Genomic DNA, 18,297 nt, shown 5'->3' on the forward strand with positions numbered 1-18,297 from the left:
GGGGAATCCAGACTAAGTTTAGTGGACACCCTGAGTTTAGGAACTGACAATATGCTGCTAAGGCAGTACTTGTGGGTATATTTATAGCACTGCATGCTTATGTTAGAATAGAAGAAAGGTCTCAAATCAGTGAACTCAGATTCTACCCTGAGAAACTAGAAAATACAAAGCAATTTAAATTCAAAAGAAAGGAAATAAAGATGAGAGCAGAAACCAATGCAATATAAAACAGAAAAAATAATAGAGAAAATTAATTAAACCAAAGGCTGGTTCTTGGAGAAGATCGATAAAATTGATAATCCTTAAACCAGACTGATCAGATAAAAAAGAGTGTAGACACAAATGACCAACATCAGGAATGAGTGACATCATTATAGATACCACAGACATTAAAATAATAAGAGAACATTATAAATAACATTATGTCTATCAATTTAACAATCCAGATGAAATGGATAGATTTATTTAAAGATATAAACTACCAAAGCTCCTTTAAGAAGAAATAGATAACCTAACCCAATAGAAGAAAAGCCCTATATTTATTAAAGTAATTGAATTTCTGGTTAAAAGCCTTCCCACAAAATAAACTCCAGACCCAGATGGCTTTATTAGTGAATTCAACCAAACATTTCAGAATAAATAATACCATTTCTATATAGACTCTTCCAGAATTGAATAGGAGGAAATACTTCTCAGCTTGCTTTATGAGGTTTGTATTACTTGATATCAACATTTTACAAAGATATTACTAAAAAAGAAAAGTACAACCTAGTATCCCCCATGAACCTAGATGCAGAAATTCTAAGGAAAATTTTAGGAAATTGACTCAAACAACAGGTAAAAAGGATAATAAATTATGATAAAATAAGTCTTTTGCCAGAACTGCAAGGTTGGTTTAACATTTGAAGATCAATCTATGTAGTTCATCATTTTAATAAACTAAAAAGGAAAACAGTAAGATCATTTCAATTGACACACACAAGTACTTCACAAAATCTAACATCCATTCCTCATCTAAAAATTCTCAGCAAAGTAGGAATAAAAGAGAAGTTCCTTAATCTGATGAAGAGCATCTATGCAATATGCATATCCATGCAATATGTCAATGATTAAAGATGAAGCATTTTCCCTCTTAGATGAGGAACAAGACAAAAAAGTCTGTTCTCACCTTGATGTAGAAATCAGTTTGGGGAGAATTCACTTCTTAAAAATATGGAGTCTTCAAAGCAATGAATGTCATTGATATATCTCATTATTAGTGTTAACTATTTAATGTTGTACTGGTGATATAGTGCAATCGGGAAAGAAAAAAATAAACATGCATTTTATACTGAAAGAAAAACTGTCTTTATTCACAAACAACATGACCGTCTATGTAGAAAATCCAATGGAATATATTAGATTCTAATAAAAATGTCTATTAATAAAACTAATAAGTGATTTTAGCAAGGTTGTAGGATACAAGACCAATATAAAAAAATCAATTGCATGTCTTCATACTGGCAACAAACAAATAGAAATTAAAATTTAAAAAACAATACTATTTACCATAACATTTAAAAACTATGACATATCTAAGAATAGTTCTGACAAAACGTGTGTAAGACTTATACCCTGAAAACTGCAAATGTTGTTGAGAGAAATTAGAGAAGACCTAAGTAAATAAGAGTGCTATATCAATCACGTTTGTTGAAGACACAACGTTTTAAAGATGCCAATACTCCCTAAGAATCCCAGCAATACTTTTGTAGATATTGACAAACTTGTTCTTAAAAAATCACACAGGAATGTAAAGAATCTAGAACAGACAAAACAATTTTGAAGAAGTTGGAGGGCTAAAACTATGTGATTTAAATACAAGTACTTGTTATAAAGCTACAGAAATCAAGACAATGTGATTTTAGTGTAAAGATGGGAAAATATATTAACGAAATAGAACAGAGGGTCTGCAAATATACCTATACATACATGGACAACTGATTTCCCACAAAAGTGCAAAGGCAATTTAATGGAGAAACATAGCAGCCTTTTCAATAACTAGTGTTAGGTAAATTGGATGCAACCCGCACATGAAAAAAATACACCTTGACTTCTATCTTGCGCCATACACAAACATTAACTCAAATAGATCATAGACCTAAATGCAAAATCTAAATCTATAAACCATGTAGCAGAAAATATAAAAGAAAATCTTTGTGACCTTGACTTAGAAAAAAATTTCTTAAGTTTAACATCAAACAAATGATCCATAAAAAAACAAATTGAAAAACTGGATTTCATCAAAATTAAAACTTCTGCTTTTCAAAAGGCACCATTAAGAAAATGATGCTGGCACAGGGCGCCATGGCTCATGCCTGTAATTCCATCACTTTGGGAAGCTGAGGCGGGTGGATCACTTTGAGGTCAGGAGTTCAAGACCAGCCTGGCCAACATGGTGAAACCCCGTCTCTACTGAAAACACAAAAACTTAGCCAGGCATGGTGGCACACGCCTGTAATCCCAACTATTCGGGAGGCTGAGACAGGAGAATCTCTTGAACCCGGGAGGCGGAGCCTGCAGTGAGCCGAGATCAAGCCACTGCACTCCACCCTGGCGACAGAGTGAGACTCCGTTTCAAAAAAAAAAAAAGAAAACAAAACAAAATGAGGCCAGACACAGCAGTGGCTCACGCCTGTAATGCCAGCACTTTGGGAGGCTGAGGTGGGCAGATCACCTGAGGTCAGGAGTTCGAGACCAGCCTGACCAACATAGAGAAACCCAGTCTCTACTAGAAATACAAAATTAGCCCAGACACAGTGGTGCATGCCTGTAATCCCAGCTACTGGGGAGGCTGAGGCGGGAGAATCACTTGAACCCAGGAGGCAGACGTTGCAGTGAGCCAAGATTGCACCATTGCACTCTAGCCTGGGCAATAAGAGCGAAACCCCATCTCAAGGAAAAAAAAAAAAAAGACATGTGACAGACTCGGAAAAAAAATAGTCACAATCATACATATCTGGCAGAAGTCCTGTATCCAGAATATATTTTAAAATTCTCAAAATACAATAATGAGAAAACAAACAACTCAATTTAAAATGGGCAAAAACATTGAATAGACACTTCACCAACGAAGATGTTCAGTTGGTAAATTAGCTTATGAAATTCACTAGGGAATTCATTATTCACTAGGGAAATGCAAATTAAAACTGCAGTGTGATGCCCCTAGATGCCTATCGATTAAGAAGACTGGTCATACCAAGTGTGAGTGAGGAGGTGGAGAAACTAGAACTCTAATACACTGCTGGTGGGAATGTAAAATAGTCCAGCCTCTTTGGAAAACATGTTGACAGTCCTTTTTTAAAGTTAATCATAGACCTATCATACAATGCAGCTATTCTACTCCTAGGTATTAATATTTACTCCAGAGTAGTGAAAGCATATATCCATTTAAAATTGAAAAGTAATGGCAGTTTTATGTATAACACCCTCAAACAAGAAATAATCCAAATTTCTGTCATGAGATGAATGCATAAACAGTCTGTGGTATAACCATATAATGGAATGCTACTTGACAATAAAAAGAAATGAACATTATATGGGCAACAACATAGATATGTCAAAACAATTATGCTTAGTGCAAAAAGCTAGACCACAAGGAAGAGTACACACTGTGTGATTCAATTTATGTTACAATAAGAAACAGAATCTCATCTATAGGGTCACGAAGCAGAAAAGAGAGGAGCCCAAAGGAGGAATTACCGAGCGAAATAGGAAAACTTTTGGGAGATTTGTGTATGTTCATTATCTTGATTACAGTGGTAGTTTCAACGGTGTCACAACTTACCAAATTACACTGCAAGTATGTGGAGTTTGTCAATTATATTTCAATAAAGCTATTTGGAAAAAAAGTATGAAAGAATCTGTGTATCAATATGAACTGTATCCTTGACAGTAGGCAAAAGAGTAAGTTTCCGAAAGTTACATATAGCTTGATCTCAGATTTTAAAACGTGAACAAGAAAAAATAAAATCCTTATCTATCACTACACACTTGTTTGCGTATTGGTCTGGTAGTTTACACAGTGCACTATTGAGTGATCATACCTGGGGGCTGAGTTGTATAGCAGGAACAAGGAGAGGTGATATACACACATTTCACACTGAGCTGTTATCACTTGATACTTAGAAGGTTCCTTTCAATGACAGTTGACCCTTGAACAACACGGGTTTGAACTGCATGGATCCACTTACACACGGATTTCCATACTGCAGATACTATATTACACAGTATATAACACATATAACATACAGCATACGTGTTCATCCAAAGTTTATGTTCTTGGTAAGGCTTCAGTCAACAGTAGGCTACTAATTGTTAAGTTTTGGGGAAGTGAAAAGTTATACCCCGATCGACTGTGCAGGGTTTGGCGCCCCTAACCTCTCTTCCCATTGCTCGAGGGTCACCTGCAATTGTGCATTGATAAAGGGGTGCGCTTCACCGGCACTAAGTCCCAGAAACCACAAGCGTTGGAGTCACAGGCAGGTGGCCACGGGGAATTAGCTGAAGACCAGCAGGCAGGAAGCCTCTCACATGCTACCTAAGGGGCGCTCCCGGAACCGCAGCCCCCGTGGGAGGAGGGGCTGGGGGCTCAGATAGCCGTGCGTGACTCGGAGCTGCGCCAGGTGGGCGCCAGGTGGGCGCCAGCTCCGCGCCGCGGCCTGCGGTGGGAGGCGGCCTCTGAGGAGAGGGCGCGAGGCGGGGCCAGGCGGGGCGGAGCCGTGGGCCGCTGCGGTTTGCGCGCACCCCGGCGCCTAGGCGCTTCTGTGCCCCCAGTGCGCGGAGCCGGCCTCCTTCCAGCCCGTCACGGCGCCGACCGGACGCCCGGACTCCAGCGCCTTGGCCCGGCCCGCGAACGCCGAGCACGCGCGGAAACCCTTTAAAGGTAGCACATCTTTCGGGTGTCGCGGGGGCACCGCCGGCGGTGGCGACGTGGGGCGGGATGGGCGCGCTCTTCGGGCCCGGGAGACGTGTGCTTGCGCCCTGCGCCCTGCGCCCTGCGCCACGTCTGGGCTGTCACCTGCGGCCCCGCGCCCCCTGGAGCGACAGCTTCAGCCGCCCGGGCCCGGCCGCCCCCGAAGCCGGGGTGAGCGGGACCTGACTCGGGCCGCCAGTGCTGAAGTGCAGCCCCAGGGCGTCCGCTTTCTCGCGGGGCGGGGTTTCCGCAATGCTGGGCGCCCACCCGGCCACCCCATGAACCGCTGTTAATTGTTAAGTTAGCTTGCAGCTAACTTCGCAGGAGTTGATAGTTACCACAAAGAAATGTCAAAAAGTAGCCTTCTCGCGAGTTGAAAGCGCTCATCTGTGCGCTTTAAGGGGTTCCGTCTTTGTCTTTGGCGAGTGTGCCTTTTAAGACGCTTCCAAAATAAGAAATTGAAGAAGAAATTATGATTATTTTCTCCCGGAAAAATCTTGCAAAAATGATTTCTGGAAACACCTGTGTTCGTTGTTAGCTCCCTTAGCATGCCCAGCCCTAGGCGGGCTCCCCCTGGCTCGGAAGGCCTCCCTGCGGATGGGCCTTGCTTGCTGTCCGCTCCCTTTTCGCTTCCAGAGTCGGAGACGCGACTTCGGGGTCGATGTGGAGAGAGAAACAGATGCCCTTGGCGCCCCCCATTCAGGGATTTTCACAAACTGCCTAGTTCAGCTTTGCCCCTTGCGTCTCCAAAGGTGTTTTCAATCTACATATATTTGGGAAGCTTCAGTTTTCATATGATTTATTTAAAAATAAGCATACATATTATGTTTATTAGGAAGTAAAAATTTTCTTCTTAAATAGATATATACTGATACCACCGAGAGACTTGAGTGTAGAAAATTGCTAAACCAGTGACAAAATGCCAGAACACTGCAAAGATGGCAACTTCTGCTTTAGGAAATATTTGACATAAATATTTTTCATCTTTTGTCTCCTTAATACCTGGGTGATATTTTTATTTGATTTGATATTTTAAAAAGAATTGTAACTTTTAGACTTAGAAGGGAACTTAGAGTCTCATGGGCTGCAAAGTACATAAATCTTTTTGACAGCGTCTCCAACAAATTATGTTTTGTTCGTTGCTTGGATTATATTTAGTAGAAAGAGGTGTTGCCCCATTCTTTTGTTGGAAAACTGTGTGTTTTTACGTGCATTTTGGAGTGCCAGGCTTCGGCCCTCCTGTCCAGGCCATGCTTTCCTTGCCATTGCACTGGTAACTAGGATTCCAGACTCCTTAACATAGACCATCTGCCTGGGGCAACAATCTGATGGCTCATCGTGAAACTTTAGGAAGGAGATTAAATACAGGACATTTAACAGTTATTTCCGTTTACTTTTGCTGCTCCCAACAAATTTATCCACCCGTTTCAGATAATTTTGCGTCTATATTCTGTTATCTGTAGTATTCTCCTATTATTTCTATTGTTGTGACCATTGAAAACTTGAAACTATTAAAAGTAACTTTTGGGTATTCATTTCACCAATCTGAAAGAACCTAGTGATGGTGCAGAGGAGAGCTGCTTCCATGGCCTTTAGTGAGTTGACTGTGGATGTTCAGTCTTCATCTCATCTGTCTTTGATAATCTTGCCCTCAAGAATACTGTGGGCAATCTCTTAGATACTTTTAGAGATCCCATTCACGTGGTCACCTGATCTACCAAATTAGAAAACACATCAAAAAAGACATTTAAGTTAAGGCGGTTAGTGGAGCTCCTCAGTGCTAATAAACTTGTTTCATACTCTGAAATTGTGCTGAAGATCCATGTCCAACTTTCTCTTTTCTCCCTTTTTGGAAGAATGGCTTATCACTTGGTGGGGTCCTGTATTCTGGTTTTGTTCTGTACCTGTCCTCAAAATTCTAGTGACTATGAGACAGCCATCACGTTCCTTCAGCAACCAGAGAAGTAATTCATCTGATTCAGAAGACTTCAGTGAACTGATCTAAGTAGTGGTGCACTATCTTCTTATTGGTCTTAGGTAGCAACTCCCTATTGATATGTCAGTATTATGTCAGTATTCTCACATGAAGAATGGCCTGTTGGCACAGAAATTAGCCATAAGTGTAACTCAGGAGAAAAGCTTCTGCATTAAATAAAATTGTGTGTTACCTGATTTGAGGAATAACTAGTAACTCGACTTGTCTTTCTTTTATTTTTGGTGTTTCACTGAAAGTGTGCCCTGGAGTTCCTTTCCCTGTGCTTCTGGAATAAAGGAAGGACAGCCAACCGTGGCATTATCTGGAAAACTGTGGAACAGTAGGTGGCAGTGAGGAAATCAAATGGTAGATCCTGAGCTCAAATACATTCCGCTAGCCTGTCCTCCCCAATTCTACTTTAGGAGTTGGATTCAGAGAGAAATGAAAAATTAACAGGTGGTAGACAGTAGAGTTTTCAGGGAACTGTTTAGTAAATTAATAGGTTGCCTTGTTTACATCCTCTGTGTAGTTGAGTTTGGTTTACAAAAGTAGTAGAATGTATTTATTTATTTTTACCTTACAACATTTATTCATGATGCCAAGGCTGTAAGTTTTATCCTGCTGTAGACCTGTATTACTATTTTCTTCAATTTCCATAGACTTTCCTGCTAACTCTGACAAGTCATTTTCCTGAAATTTGGCAAACCTCAAAGAGAGTATGACTGAATCAGTGCCATCTCTATCACTATATATGAAATGATTTTTAAATATGAAGCATATATTCTATTAACACAGACTAGTCCAACTATATTCATACGGGAATGATAAAATAATAAAAATCACATGTCTGCCTCTTTAACTGTAATGGTATTATGCGCTGCTAAAATCTGGAACTGGAAGATTTACAAAGTCTATAAACAAATAATTGTGGTCATGAATTCTCTCACATTTGTTGTAGTATCTCTCTATAGACATTAATTAAAATGTGGATTCTTAGAGTCCATTCACTCTTTGATCCATAGACTTGGTAGAGCCTCAAGAATAATTCCTGGGAATCGTAACAAGATTTCCACTAACCACACTAGTTTTTTGGAGTTTGTTTTTGTTTTATTTTGTTTTGTTTTTGTTTTTGAGACAGGGTCTCACTCTGTTGCCCAGACTGGAGTGCAGTGGCGTGATCTCAGCTCACCGCAACTGCTGCCTTCCTGCCTCAGCCTCCCAAGTAGCTGGGATTACAGGCGTGCACCACTACCACCCAGCTAATTTTTGTATTCTTAGTAGAGGCGGGGTTTCACCATGATGGCCAGGCTGATCTTGAACTCCTGACCTCAAATGATGCACCCGCCTCGGCCTCCCAAAGTGCTGGGATTACAGGCATGAGCCACCGCACCCAGCGGGGCTAGTTTTTTAATGAACAACAACAAAAAACAGTTTCAGAATCAATAATTTCCTAACAAAATCCTTCAGTATATAGAGTGATATATAAAGAGCCTAAGCATAGAAATTACTGGATGTTTATTTATGTATTCTGATGAATGTGTTTTTGTGGTATTTTACCAAGATAGGAAGTGAAATCAAATAGATGTTGGTGAGTACCCCACGGCAACCATTGCTTCATTTCATTGGTTCAGAGTGAACTCTAATCCGGAAGCCTTCCTTAGGTAAGAAAGGCTTGAAAAAGAAATGATCGACTTTTTAAATGGTCACATATCTTTAGGCTAGACTCTTTAGATTAACGTCTTCAAGCTAATAAAGATCAATTTATCTAAAATATATTTTACAATATACATAGCTATAAAATTACATGAAATTTTTGATTTGTGGATGAGTATAATCTTTATGCTTTGAAGATTATACAACTTAAAAGAAAATTAAAATATTATTTTTAAGAAGTTACTGGTATTAATATAATACCCTTAATTACTTATTGCGATTCTACTATCAGTGAATTGGCAATTTAATGATATTATTAAATAATTTTAACAATCCATGCCACATACAATGAGATTTAATATATAGCACAGTCCCTCTGTTTAGAACTGCAAGATAGTTTTCTAACCTGGCATTTGAGTGATGTCTTTATGTTAGCATCACTGGTTTTCAAGTAAAGGATTCTATTAAGGGTAACTTCTTTATAAAAACTTAGTGAAAATTTATCCATTTTGTAGATTTCCAAATGATACGGTTACAAGCAAAATGTCAATGACTATGCTCCACATCAGAGTTTAGAATCCAGCATCTGTTCTTGTACCTTTCAGTATTAAGGAGTTAGCATTGAAGAGTAGTAGATCAGGCCTTTTAAAATAGCATATGCTTTGAATTCTTGGTAGTCAGCAGTTTCACATGGTCTACATAGTATTGCTGGACAGGGCCTGAGTCATGCCTGTAACTGGTTTAGTCAGACTAAAATATGTGTAGTAGCTCTTTTGCCTGATGCTTGAGATGCAGCTTTGTAACTATTTTTGCTTCTCATTTCAGTTTTCCAAACCCTAAAGATGACTTTTCATTGTGTTCGATGACTTTACAGGTCATTCCTGCTTCTGGGATCAAACTCTATGTTGTGCTTAAGAAATGTGTCACATCAGACACAGTGAATCACAAGACAGAGATATTTACATATTGCATAAATATTTTATTAGATTTCAAGGTGTGTTTCAGTTATGACACTGAATCTTCCATGTGTACATTCCTAATATTGCAGGGGTTAAAGGAGGGTTATATAGTTAACCAAAGTTCAGTAAAGTTCAGAACCACTCTTACCATTATTTTATTTTGCCTTTCAAATAATTGTATACTTAAAATACTTTGTATTCTTATATAAAATATATGTACAAGATGACCATATATACTTGGACATATCTGGACTTCAAATTTGCTAGAACTTAGTTGCGTCCCAAGCTGGCTAGTATCTGGACATTCATCATTTCTGTTTGGAGAGTAAGAATGTTCATTCCCTGGCTGCTTTACTGGAGAGGATCAGGTGTGTTGCTTGAACTAAGACTTTGTCCCTGCCATATCTAACTTCTCTGCGCTCCTGTGTCCTGGCTGTCATCTGAAAATTGTTGCAGATCATTTGAGTTTTTGTTAGAATTTTGCTTTGACTTAAGTAATGAAAACAGTTCAGAAAACTGCACTGAACAATTTAATATAACAACACAGACTGCAACTAAACTATCTGCTGGTACTTTAATCCTCACATTGATCCTATCGGTACTTTTCTTGTTGGAGATGAGGAAACTGAGGCTTAGAGTAATTTGTTCTGACAAGATCATATGGTTAGTAAGTAGCAGAGTAGGGACTTATCTAGACCTATGCTTTTAATTGTGTTTTACTATCTCCCAGACCTCCCAGATTTTTGTGTATGTGTTTTTTTGTTTGTTTGTTTAGCACAATTGCAATGTGATACTTCCTCCTTTGAAATTAAAATACAATAATTGACTAGGAAAAAAAAAAAAAACCTGGGACATACACTGCTTCCTTGGACATTTCCTCCTGAAAGCCTCCCAAGCCACCTCCTCCACACACAAACTCAATCACATGCATCCTCTTTTCTTTCCATTGAAACTTATCCCAACTTTGGTCCTAGCATTTATCACTGTATTTCACCATTTGACCATAGGTCTTTGAGAACAGTACTTCTTTATCTCTGTATGCCCAGCATGAGGTAGCACCTATCCATGCGTGAAAGTGGAAGATACCTACTAAAATTGTATTAATGAAACAATTTTTCATTTTCTAATGTTATTCTGTACAGTTAGAGTGCCAATATTTGGTGAAAATGTGAAAAAATTATCAGACACTGAACATTTTCTAATGTTTACAGAATGAAGAGGAACAGTTTATCTGTTGAGAATAAAATTGTCCAGTTGTCAGGAGCAGTGAAACAGCCAAAACTTGGGTTCTACTCCTCTCTCAACCAGACTCATACACACACGGTTCGTCTAGACTGGGGGAGTTTGCCTCACCATGTAGTATTACGAATTTTTCAGTATCTTCCTTTACTAGATCGGGCCCGTGCATCTTCTGTATGTAGGAGATGGAATGAAGTTTTTCATATTCCTGACCTTTGGAGAAAGTTTGAATTTGAACTGAACCAGTCAGCTACTTCATATTTTAAGTCCACTCATCCTGATCTCATTCAGCAGATCATTAAAAAGCATTCTGCCCATCTTCAATATGTCAGCTTTAAGGTAAGAAAAATAAGCATTAAATGGAAACCATGACTTACATTTTGTTAACAATGCTATTGTATATCTAGAGCCTTATTTTGAGGCAGTCAGTGAGTTTTGCAAAGCATTTTATCCGAAGCGGTTTCCTGTTTTTCTACAGTTATTTGCATCGATTGAAGTGTAGAACTTGAACTGTAATTGAAAAACTTAAAATGCAGTTTCCATCATTTGTATGCTGTTATTAAAATTCAGGTAATTGTAAAAGATTTGAAAATATGAAGTGCTTGGAAAGCTAATTTGTCATCATCTCTGTTTTTCATTTTATAGTCTGAGACATTTTGTACGAAGAAAAAATACTCATTTATACGATAGCTCAAAGGAATGAATAAAATTTTGCAATTGAATTCTACTAAATAATTACATTGCCATTATTTCTGATAAATTATCATCAGGAAATTATTTGAGATTAAAAATTGTCTGTCTAGGTTGACAGTAGTGTCGAGTCAGCAGAAGCTGCCTGTGGTATACTCTCTCAGCTGGTAAATTGTTCCATCCAGACCTTGGGCTTGATTTCAACAGCCAAGCCAAGTTTCATGAATGTATCAGAGGTAAGGATATTATGCGTTTTTGGTGAGCTAGACTAAAATCCCTAAAGACTGCCAAACTAGGCAAAAGCCATTTTTTCCTAAAGACAGACCATCTCCTATTTGTATTCAAAGTACTATTTCAAGCTGTTTTCTGTTGACTAGCACTTATTTTTGCAAAAATAGTTTATGCATGTTTTCATTCTTTAGATGTATTTTGTAACTGTAGTCATTGTTCTCACAGTGTCATTAATATAAAATTTGGATATTGTGCTTATTCTATTTAAATAACAATTTATGTAGTTACTTTGAACATGGAGCATGTAGAGGCAATAGTGGATGTTTTTCCTGGGATTCTGTGGCCTCTCTTTTGGAGGTGGAACAATATAATATTTAACTAAATGAACCTATGCTTGTTAGCATGATGTTTACATTCATGCAGTAGGAACTCTAAAAGAAAAGTGGCTTAAAAACATGATCAAAGTATATTTCTCTCACATTAAAGAAATTGATAGATGAGACAGTCCATAGCTGGTATGAAGGTGGTAGGAACCTAGGTTTCTTCCAGCCACTCCACTCTCTCCAAGGTGTTTCTTCAAGATGACCATCTGAGCTCCAACCATCACGTCCTTGCTCTGGGGGCTAGGGTGTTAGAAATGGGGGAAGAAGGGTGTGCCTTCTCCTTATCAAGGAGACCACCCGTAAGTACTACACAGTGTTTTCTGTTTACCTCTAATTCTGACCACACCGGATTCCAGGGAGTCTGGGGAATCTTTGAGCTGGGTGGCAGTGTGCCCAGCTAAAAATTGGTACTGATTTAACAAACAAAGGAAGAATGGTTGCCAGGAAGCAACCAACCATGCTCTGCCATAGAAACTAATACCATATTCTCCTCATTCAGGCTTCAACCTGAATGCCGTCTCCTTGGAGAGCCCCTCCTTAACTGTGAAAATGGCACCCCCTGCTCCAGTAATAATGTACTCTACTGTTGCATTATTTTTATCTTCTTCATGTCATTCATCAGTACTTGAAACCACCTTATTTTTTTAATGTGTTTATTCTCTTCTCCTTACACCAAACATAAACTCATTGAAGGCAGAGATTCTATTTTGTTTACCATTATAAACCTAGAGTCAGAATAGTGCCTGATATATGATAGGCATTAAATTATGGTGGTTGGTAAAGCTGGCTAATGGACATTTTCCTGTGGAAGAAGATAGAGGAATAGCAGCATCTCTCTTATAAACTGGGTCATGGCAGTCTTCTAGCCAGTATTTCTGCTGGCCTGTTTATCTTCTAAAGGGATGTGCTGAAAAAAATGGGTCATTTAGGGATTAGAGTAATGTAAGTAATCCGATGAAATTTACCACTTCTAGATAGTTATTTCCTTGTTTATGAACCACAGAATCAGATTACCCTGAAATTCTTATATTCTAAAAGCTGTCTCTAATGTTGCACATCAGCTTCCAGGGCCAGCTTCTAGGTTAGCTGATGCAGTCACCAGAGCTAGATACCAGGAATTAATTAGCAAGCTTCATTTCAAGCTCTGCCTCTACTGTTTAAAGTGAGCCTGTGGATCTCTCTGAGACTCAGTTTTTTAAATCTGTAAACTAAGGAAAAATAAAAGTATAGCATTTTGCTAAGCATAAATAGTACTAAACTAATACATTGTTATTGTAATGAAATATGGACTCTAATAGTTTTTAAAGTCATCCTTCAGGACTAAAGCAGTCAGTTGAAAGTTGATTAAAGGGAAACTAAACCTTGTGTTTATATTTCCCTAATAATTTTGGCACCATAAAATTTACTGAAGAAGTCTAGCCTTGTACCATTTCAAAATTTGTGTAAACCAGTTTACAATTAGTGTAAATCAATAAGTTTTCTTATAAATTAATGAACATTTATAACCAATTTGGTCATTCTGTTAGGCATAATAGAACCTTTGGTAGAATCCAACTTGATTGATTTTGAAAAGGGAAAAATGATCATGTACAGATTTGGTTTCCAGACTTTCTGTCTTTGCCAAAAGATACTGAATCTGAAAATTTCTGAAGTTCTACTCATTTTCAGGTCAAACTAGAAGTAAGCTTTAGTCTGTCAGTCTTCAAAGCATTTACCGACTTGGATTTACTTTGGATAATTTTCTAGGAAAAGGATGTCACTGAAGATTGTGAAATCTTATAAAATGAATTAAAATCTCATTTATTCATTCAACACATTTTTATCGTCCATTTACCATGCTATGTGCCAGATACTATTTTAGGTGCTAGACATATGGGAGTGGATAAATCAGATAAAAATTCTGTTTCTTCTAGGGTAGGGGTCAAAAAGATTCAGATAGCAAATATTTCAGGCGTTGGGGGCCAACTAGTTACACCGCAACTACTCAACTCCAACACTGGAGTCTGAAAGCAGACACAGATACACAGACAATATTTAAATAAAGGGCATGATTGTGTTCCCATCAGACAGTATTTAGGGATACTGAAATTCAAGTTTCATGTAATTTTCATGTCATAAAATACTATTCTTTAAAAAATTTTTCCAACCATTTAAAAATACAAAAACCATTCTTTGTGAACCATACAGAAACAGACCATAGGCTGGATTTGGCAAGTTGTCTGTAATCTACCAACCCTTGTTCTAGGAAGTAAATATACAATAATTATGTCCTTTTAATATTGAAAACCAAATCCTTAATTGAAGTAATCGGAAGACATTTTTTATGAAATCTTTGAAGCTTTTTTTCCTCATATTTCGTTTATCAATTATAAAAAGTATAAAACTATACTTCATTATAAAAATATCTTCTACTGGAAAATGATTCTGTGGAAACAGCCATATGTTCATGGTTCTTACTATATTATCATTAGCATGTATTGGTATAGTTTTAGTGAATTACTTAAAGCTGTACATTTTAAAATAATGTTTTCATAATTTTTTCTTATGGCCATGCAAGTCTCATTTTGTGTCAGCACTTACAGTTGTTTTTATCAACTCAAAATCATTATCATCAATCAAAATTGAAGATACACCGGTGGATGATCCTTCATTGAAGATTCTTGTGGCCAATAATAGTGACACTCTAAGACTCCTAAAAATGAGTAGCTGTCCTCATGTTTCATCTGATGGTGGGTTACATTTTTTAAAGCTAGAATGATACGATATTTTTATTACAATAACTATAAAGATGCAGTTTCTTTTTGAAAATTATATTCCTATGAATCATAAATTAAGTAAGTTTTTTCGAAAGATTTCTTAATCTGCAAGGTAGGTATAGTTATAGTAACCTTCTCCTGAGATATTTTAGTTTTACATATATACACATGATTTTCATTATATACTTAATACCTCCTGGCAGACATGCTCTCAGAAGTTGTTAGATAGCTTTTTCACAAATAATGAATTAATATCAAATTTAAATTTACAAAATACTGTATTAGGATCAGTATGATTCTTTGTTCTTAAGAATTTTCCCCAACTTCCCACAGGAATTCTTTGTGTAGCTGATCATTGTCAAGGCCTTAGAGAACTGGCGTTGAATTATTACATCCTAACTGATGAACTTCTCTTTGCGCTCTCAAGCGAGACTCATGTTAACCTTGAACATCTTCGAATTGATGTTGTGAGTGAAAATCCTGGACAGATTAAATTTCATGCTATTAAAAAACACAGTTGGGATGCACTTATTAAACATTCCCCTAGAGTTAATGTTGTTATGTACTTCTTTCTATGTGAAGAGGAATTTGAGATGTTCTTCAAAGAAGAAACCCCTGTTACTCACCTTTATTTTGGTTGTTCAGTCAGCAAAGTGGTTTTAGGACGGATAGCTCTCAACTGTCCTCGACTGACTGAGTTAGTGGTGTGTGCTAATGGTCTTCAGCCTCTTGATAATGAACTTATTTGTGTTGCTGAACACTGTACAAACCTAACAGCCTTGGGCCTCAGCGAATGTGAAGTCAGCTGCAGTGCCTTCGTCGAGTTTGTAAGACTGTGTGGGAGAAGGCTAACACAGCTCTCTATAATGGAGGAAGTTTTGATCCCTGATGAGGATTATAGCCTAGATGAAATTCACACTGAAGTCTCCAAATACCTGGGAAGAGTATGGTTCCCTGATGTGATGCCTCTCTGGTAATTGGCTACCAAAGATTCCAAAATTGTTGTTGTTTTTTCAGATCAGTATGATTAGCTGCTTTCTATCTAAGCAAATGTAAATTTTAAAATGTGTTGCTGACATATTTTAGGTCAAATATTTGATTGTTTGCAAAGTGTCTTAATGGATTGCTGCAGAAACATTTGAAAAAAAATAAGAAATTTGAAAATCAAGGAATTGCTGTAAATAGGGCACAAGCCCTGTATGTGGATTAGATGGTTGATATGCCAAAAACTGCAGATGGTTTCTAAGTAGATTTCTCAGCTTTCCTTGAAGGCATATTGTAGCTTGCTAAGCAAATGTGTAATATTGAACTTGGATTCCGTAAGTTATGTCATTTACTTTATTACATTGTTTTATTTGATTCTATTTTATCTTGGTATTAATGTATTTTATAAAATAGAAAAGATTTTAAAGCTTATTTAATTATAACATTTTTAGCACTATATGAGATCATCTTGTGATTCAATAAATAACTTCTAATTTCCAAGGTACTTCAGATTCTACTTTATTATATTGAGAGATAATGGACATTCGATTAAAATTTTAAAATACTAACTCATTTCATAATGCTACTGATGTGAAAAGAGAAGAGAGACTCATTCTGATTGTTAGTTGGTACACTATTTGAATAAAGCAGTAAATGCCGCAGGATGTGTTTGGGAGGGAGTCAGCATTCGCTGCCTCCTGCTATGGATCTGGAACTGTGTCAGATCCTCTGCATAAGTGATCTTAGAATTTAATTAGCAACACAGTTAGAACTCCTTAGTGGCTGCTTATTGTCTTGAGGGTGAAGATCTAGCCTTAAAATAACCCACAAGGCCCTGCAAGGTCTGGTCCCTCCCTGCTTCTTTTGCCTCATTTCCCATCAAGCTGCCCCTTGCCCTTTGGTTCCCATTTTCTCTCAGTTCCTCAGAACTGCCCTGCACCCTCTAGTCACAAGGAATTGACTCGTACCTCTCTCTGCCTGGCTTACTCTCTGTGCTCCTCAGATCTTTCCTCTAGCTGTATGTCCTTGATCATGGAAGCCTTCCTGGACACCTGGCCCATTCCCCGCTCATAGGTCAGATCCACGTTGTACACTCTGTGCTGTGCACTCAGCACCCTGGCTTTACTGTGCGGCACTTATCCCTGTTATAATTCATCACTTACTGGTCTGATTATTACCGGTTTGTTCCATTACACTGTAAACTCCATCAGTGCAATATCATTGCTGGTTTTTGCTCCCTAGAATCGGCCATGCTAGTGGTTTTATCCCCAGAATCGGCTGTGCTAGTGGTTAGCACATAGTAAGCACTCAGTAAATTTTACTTGAGTACTTTGGTTTTCAAGCTTGTTCCACTCAGTTCGCCCCACAGTATCTTAAATTTCTAAGAAATCAATTAAAGTAAAAAGAGACAAATATGTTCATCACTTTCCAGTTTGGGATATTAGGAAAAAATTACAAGTTTGTTTTTTTTGTTTTGTTTTGTTTTGTTTTTTACCTATTAAGCAATTAGAATACATTGTGATGTGTAAATGGAGGTTTAAAAAAATGGCACTTTTATATCTCTGTATTTAGAGACTATGTTTGTGTGTACATTCTCACCACTGTGCCATGTTATTTCTCACTGTAACGTCTGTAAGGCTTCTCATATCTACCTATATGTTCCTCCCTCTCAGAACAGTATTGCTACATTAGTAAGTACTCCATAAATGCTAGTGGAGCTGATTTTACTGGTTAAAAAATAAAACCAATTTCTTCAGGACTGGGGTGGTATTACAATTACAGATAGTATAATTTATACCTTAAGATTTCAGGAGGATACGGACGCATCATATAATAGGGGACTTTAAACTGGATTAGGGGCTGGGTCCGGTGGCTCACGCCTATAATCCCAGCACTTTGGGAGGCCAAGGCGGGTGGATCACAAGGTCAGGAGTTTGACACCAGCCTGGCCAATATGGTGAAACCCTGTCTCTACTAAAAATACAGAAATTAGCCTGGCGTGGTGGCAGTCACCTGTAGTTCCAGCTACTCGGGAGGCTGAGGCAGGAGAATCACTTGAACCCGGGAGGCAGAGGTTGCAGTGAGCCGAGATCGCACCACTGTACTCCAGCCTGGGCGACAGAACGAGACTCCATCTCAAAACAAAACAAAACAAAACAAAAAACCTGATTAGGATAACAGGACAAACAAATAGCTTGATAGAGATGGAGTTGGGGATCAGAGCAGTGGTGGACATTCTGAAGGGATAAGCCTCTGGTCTCACCTGGGATCACTCTACCATGATATGTTCTAGGAGGGGTTGGGAATATACATGCCTGAATGGTCAGGTGATAGAATGCCAGTGGAGTTTGCACTGAGGATAATACAGCAAAACAGGGACTAGAAAAGGGAGGTTGGGGGTGAGTTTTTCCTCATTGTCGACTAGTATGGAGAGATGATAAGTACCATTGGCCTCTTCTACATAGAATGAGAAGTT

The 18,297-nt window shown here is 38.1% G+C and overlaps 1 protein-coding gene across 8 annotated transcripts; it reads left to right on the forward strand.

The window, feature by feature from the left end:
- Positions 1–4,796: 4,796 nt before the first annotated feature.
- LOC102135460 (putative F-box/LRR-repeat protein 21) lies at positions 4,797–16,326 on the forward strand. Of its 8 annotated transcripts, none has more exons than XM_073994269.1 (6): positions 5,007–9,573; positions 10,750–10,861; positions 10,960–11,116; positions 11,581–11,703; positions 14,639–14,810; positions 15,171–16,326. In XM_073994269.1, exons 4-6 carry the CDS (start codon positions 11,689–11,691, stop codon positions 15,812–15,814), a joined length of 831 nt encoding a protein of 276 aa, XP_073850370.1. In that variant the 5' UTR covers positions 5,007–9,573; positions 10,750–10,861; positions 10,960–11,116; positions 11,581–11,688; the 3' UTR covers positions 15,815–16,326. The 8 variants fall into 8 exon arrangements, with proteins under 8 accessions (XP_073850371.1, XP_005557895.3, XP_065402840.1 ...); XM_073994271.1 differs by lacking the exon at positions 5,007–9,573 and adding an exon at positions 11,256–11,347; XM_073994273.1 differs by lacking the exon at positions 5,007–9,573 and adding an exon at positions 11,256–11,347 and having other exon boundaries at positions 14,664–14,810.
- The last annotated feature ends 1,971 nt before the right edge of the window (positions 16,327–18,297 follow it).

This window comes from Macaca fascicularis, chromosome 6 (assembly GCF_037993035.2).
Source record: "Macaca fascicularis isolate 582-1 chromosome 6, T2T-MFA8v1.1".
Taxonomy (NCBI): Eukaryota; Metazoa; Chordata; class Mammalia; order Primates; family Cercopithecidae; genus Macaca; species Macaca fascicularis.

What these genes read in the sequence shown, in the direction of transcription:
- LOC102135460 (XM_005557838.4), top strand. Translation starts at nt 10,751, where the DNA reads ATGAAGAGGAACAGTTTATCTGTTGAGAATAAAATTGTCCAGTTGTCA. An exon ending in GTTTCATGAATGTATCAGAG is followed by an intron (nt 11,704 to 14,638) that starts GTAAGGATATTA and finishes TGGCCATGCAAG; the next exon opens with TCTCATTTTGTGTCAGCACT. An exon ending in TCCTCATGTTTCATCTGATG is followed by an intron (nt 14,811 to 15,170) that starts GTGGGTTACATT and finishes AACTTCCCACAG; the next exon opens with GAATTCTTTGTGTAGCTGAT.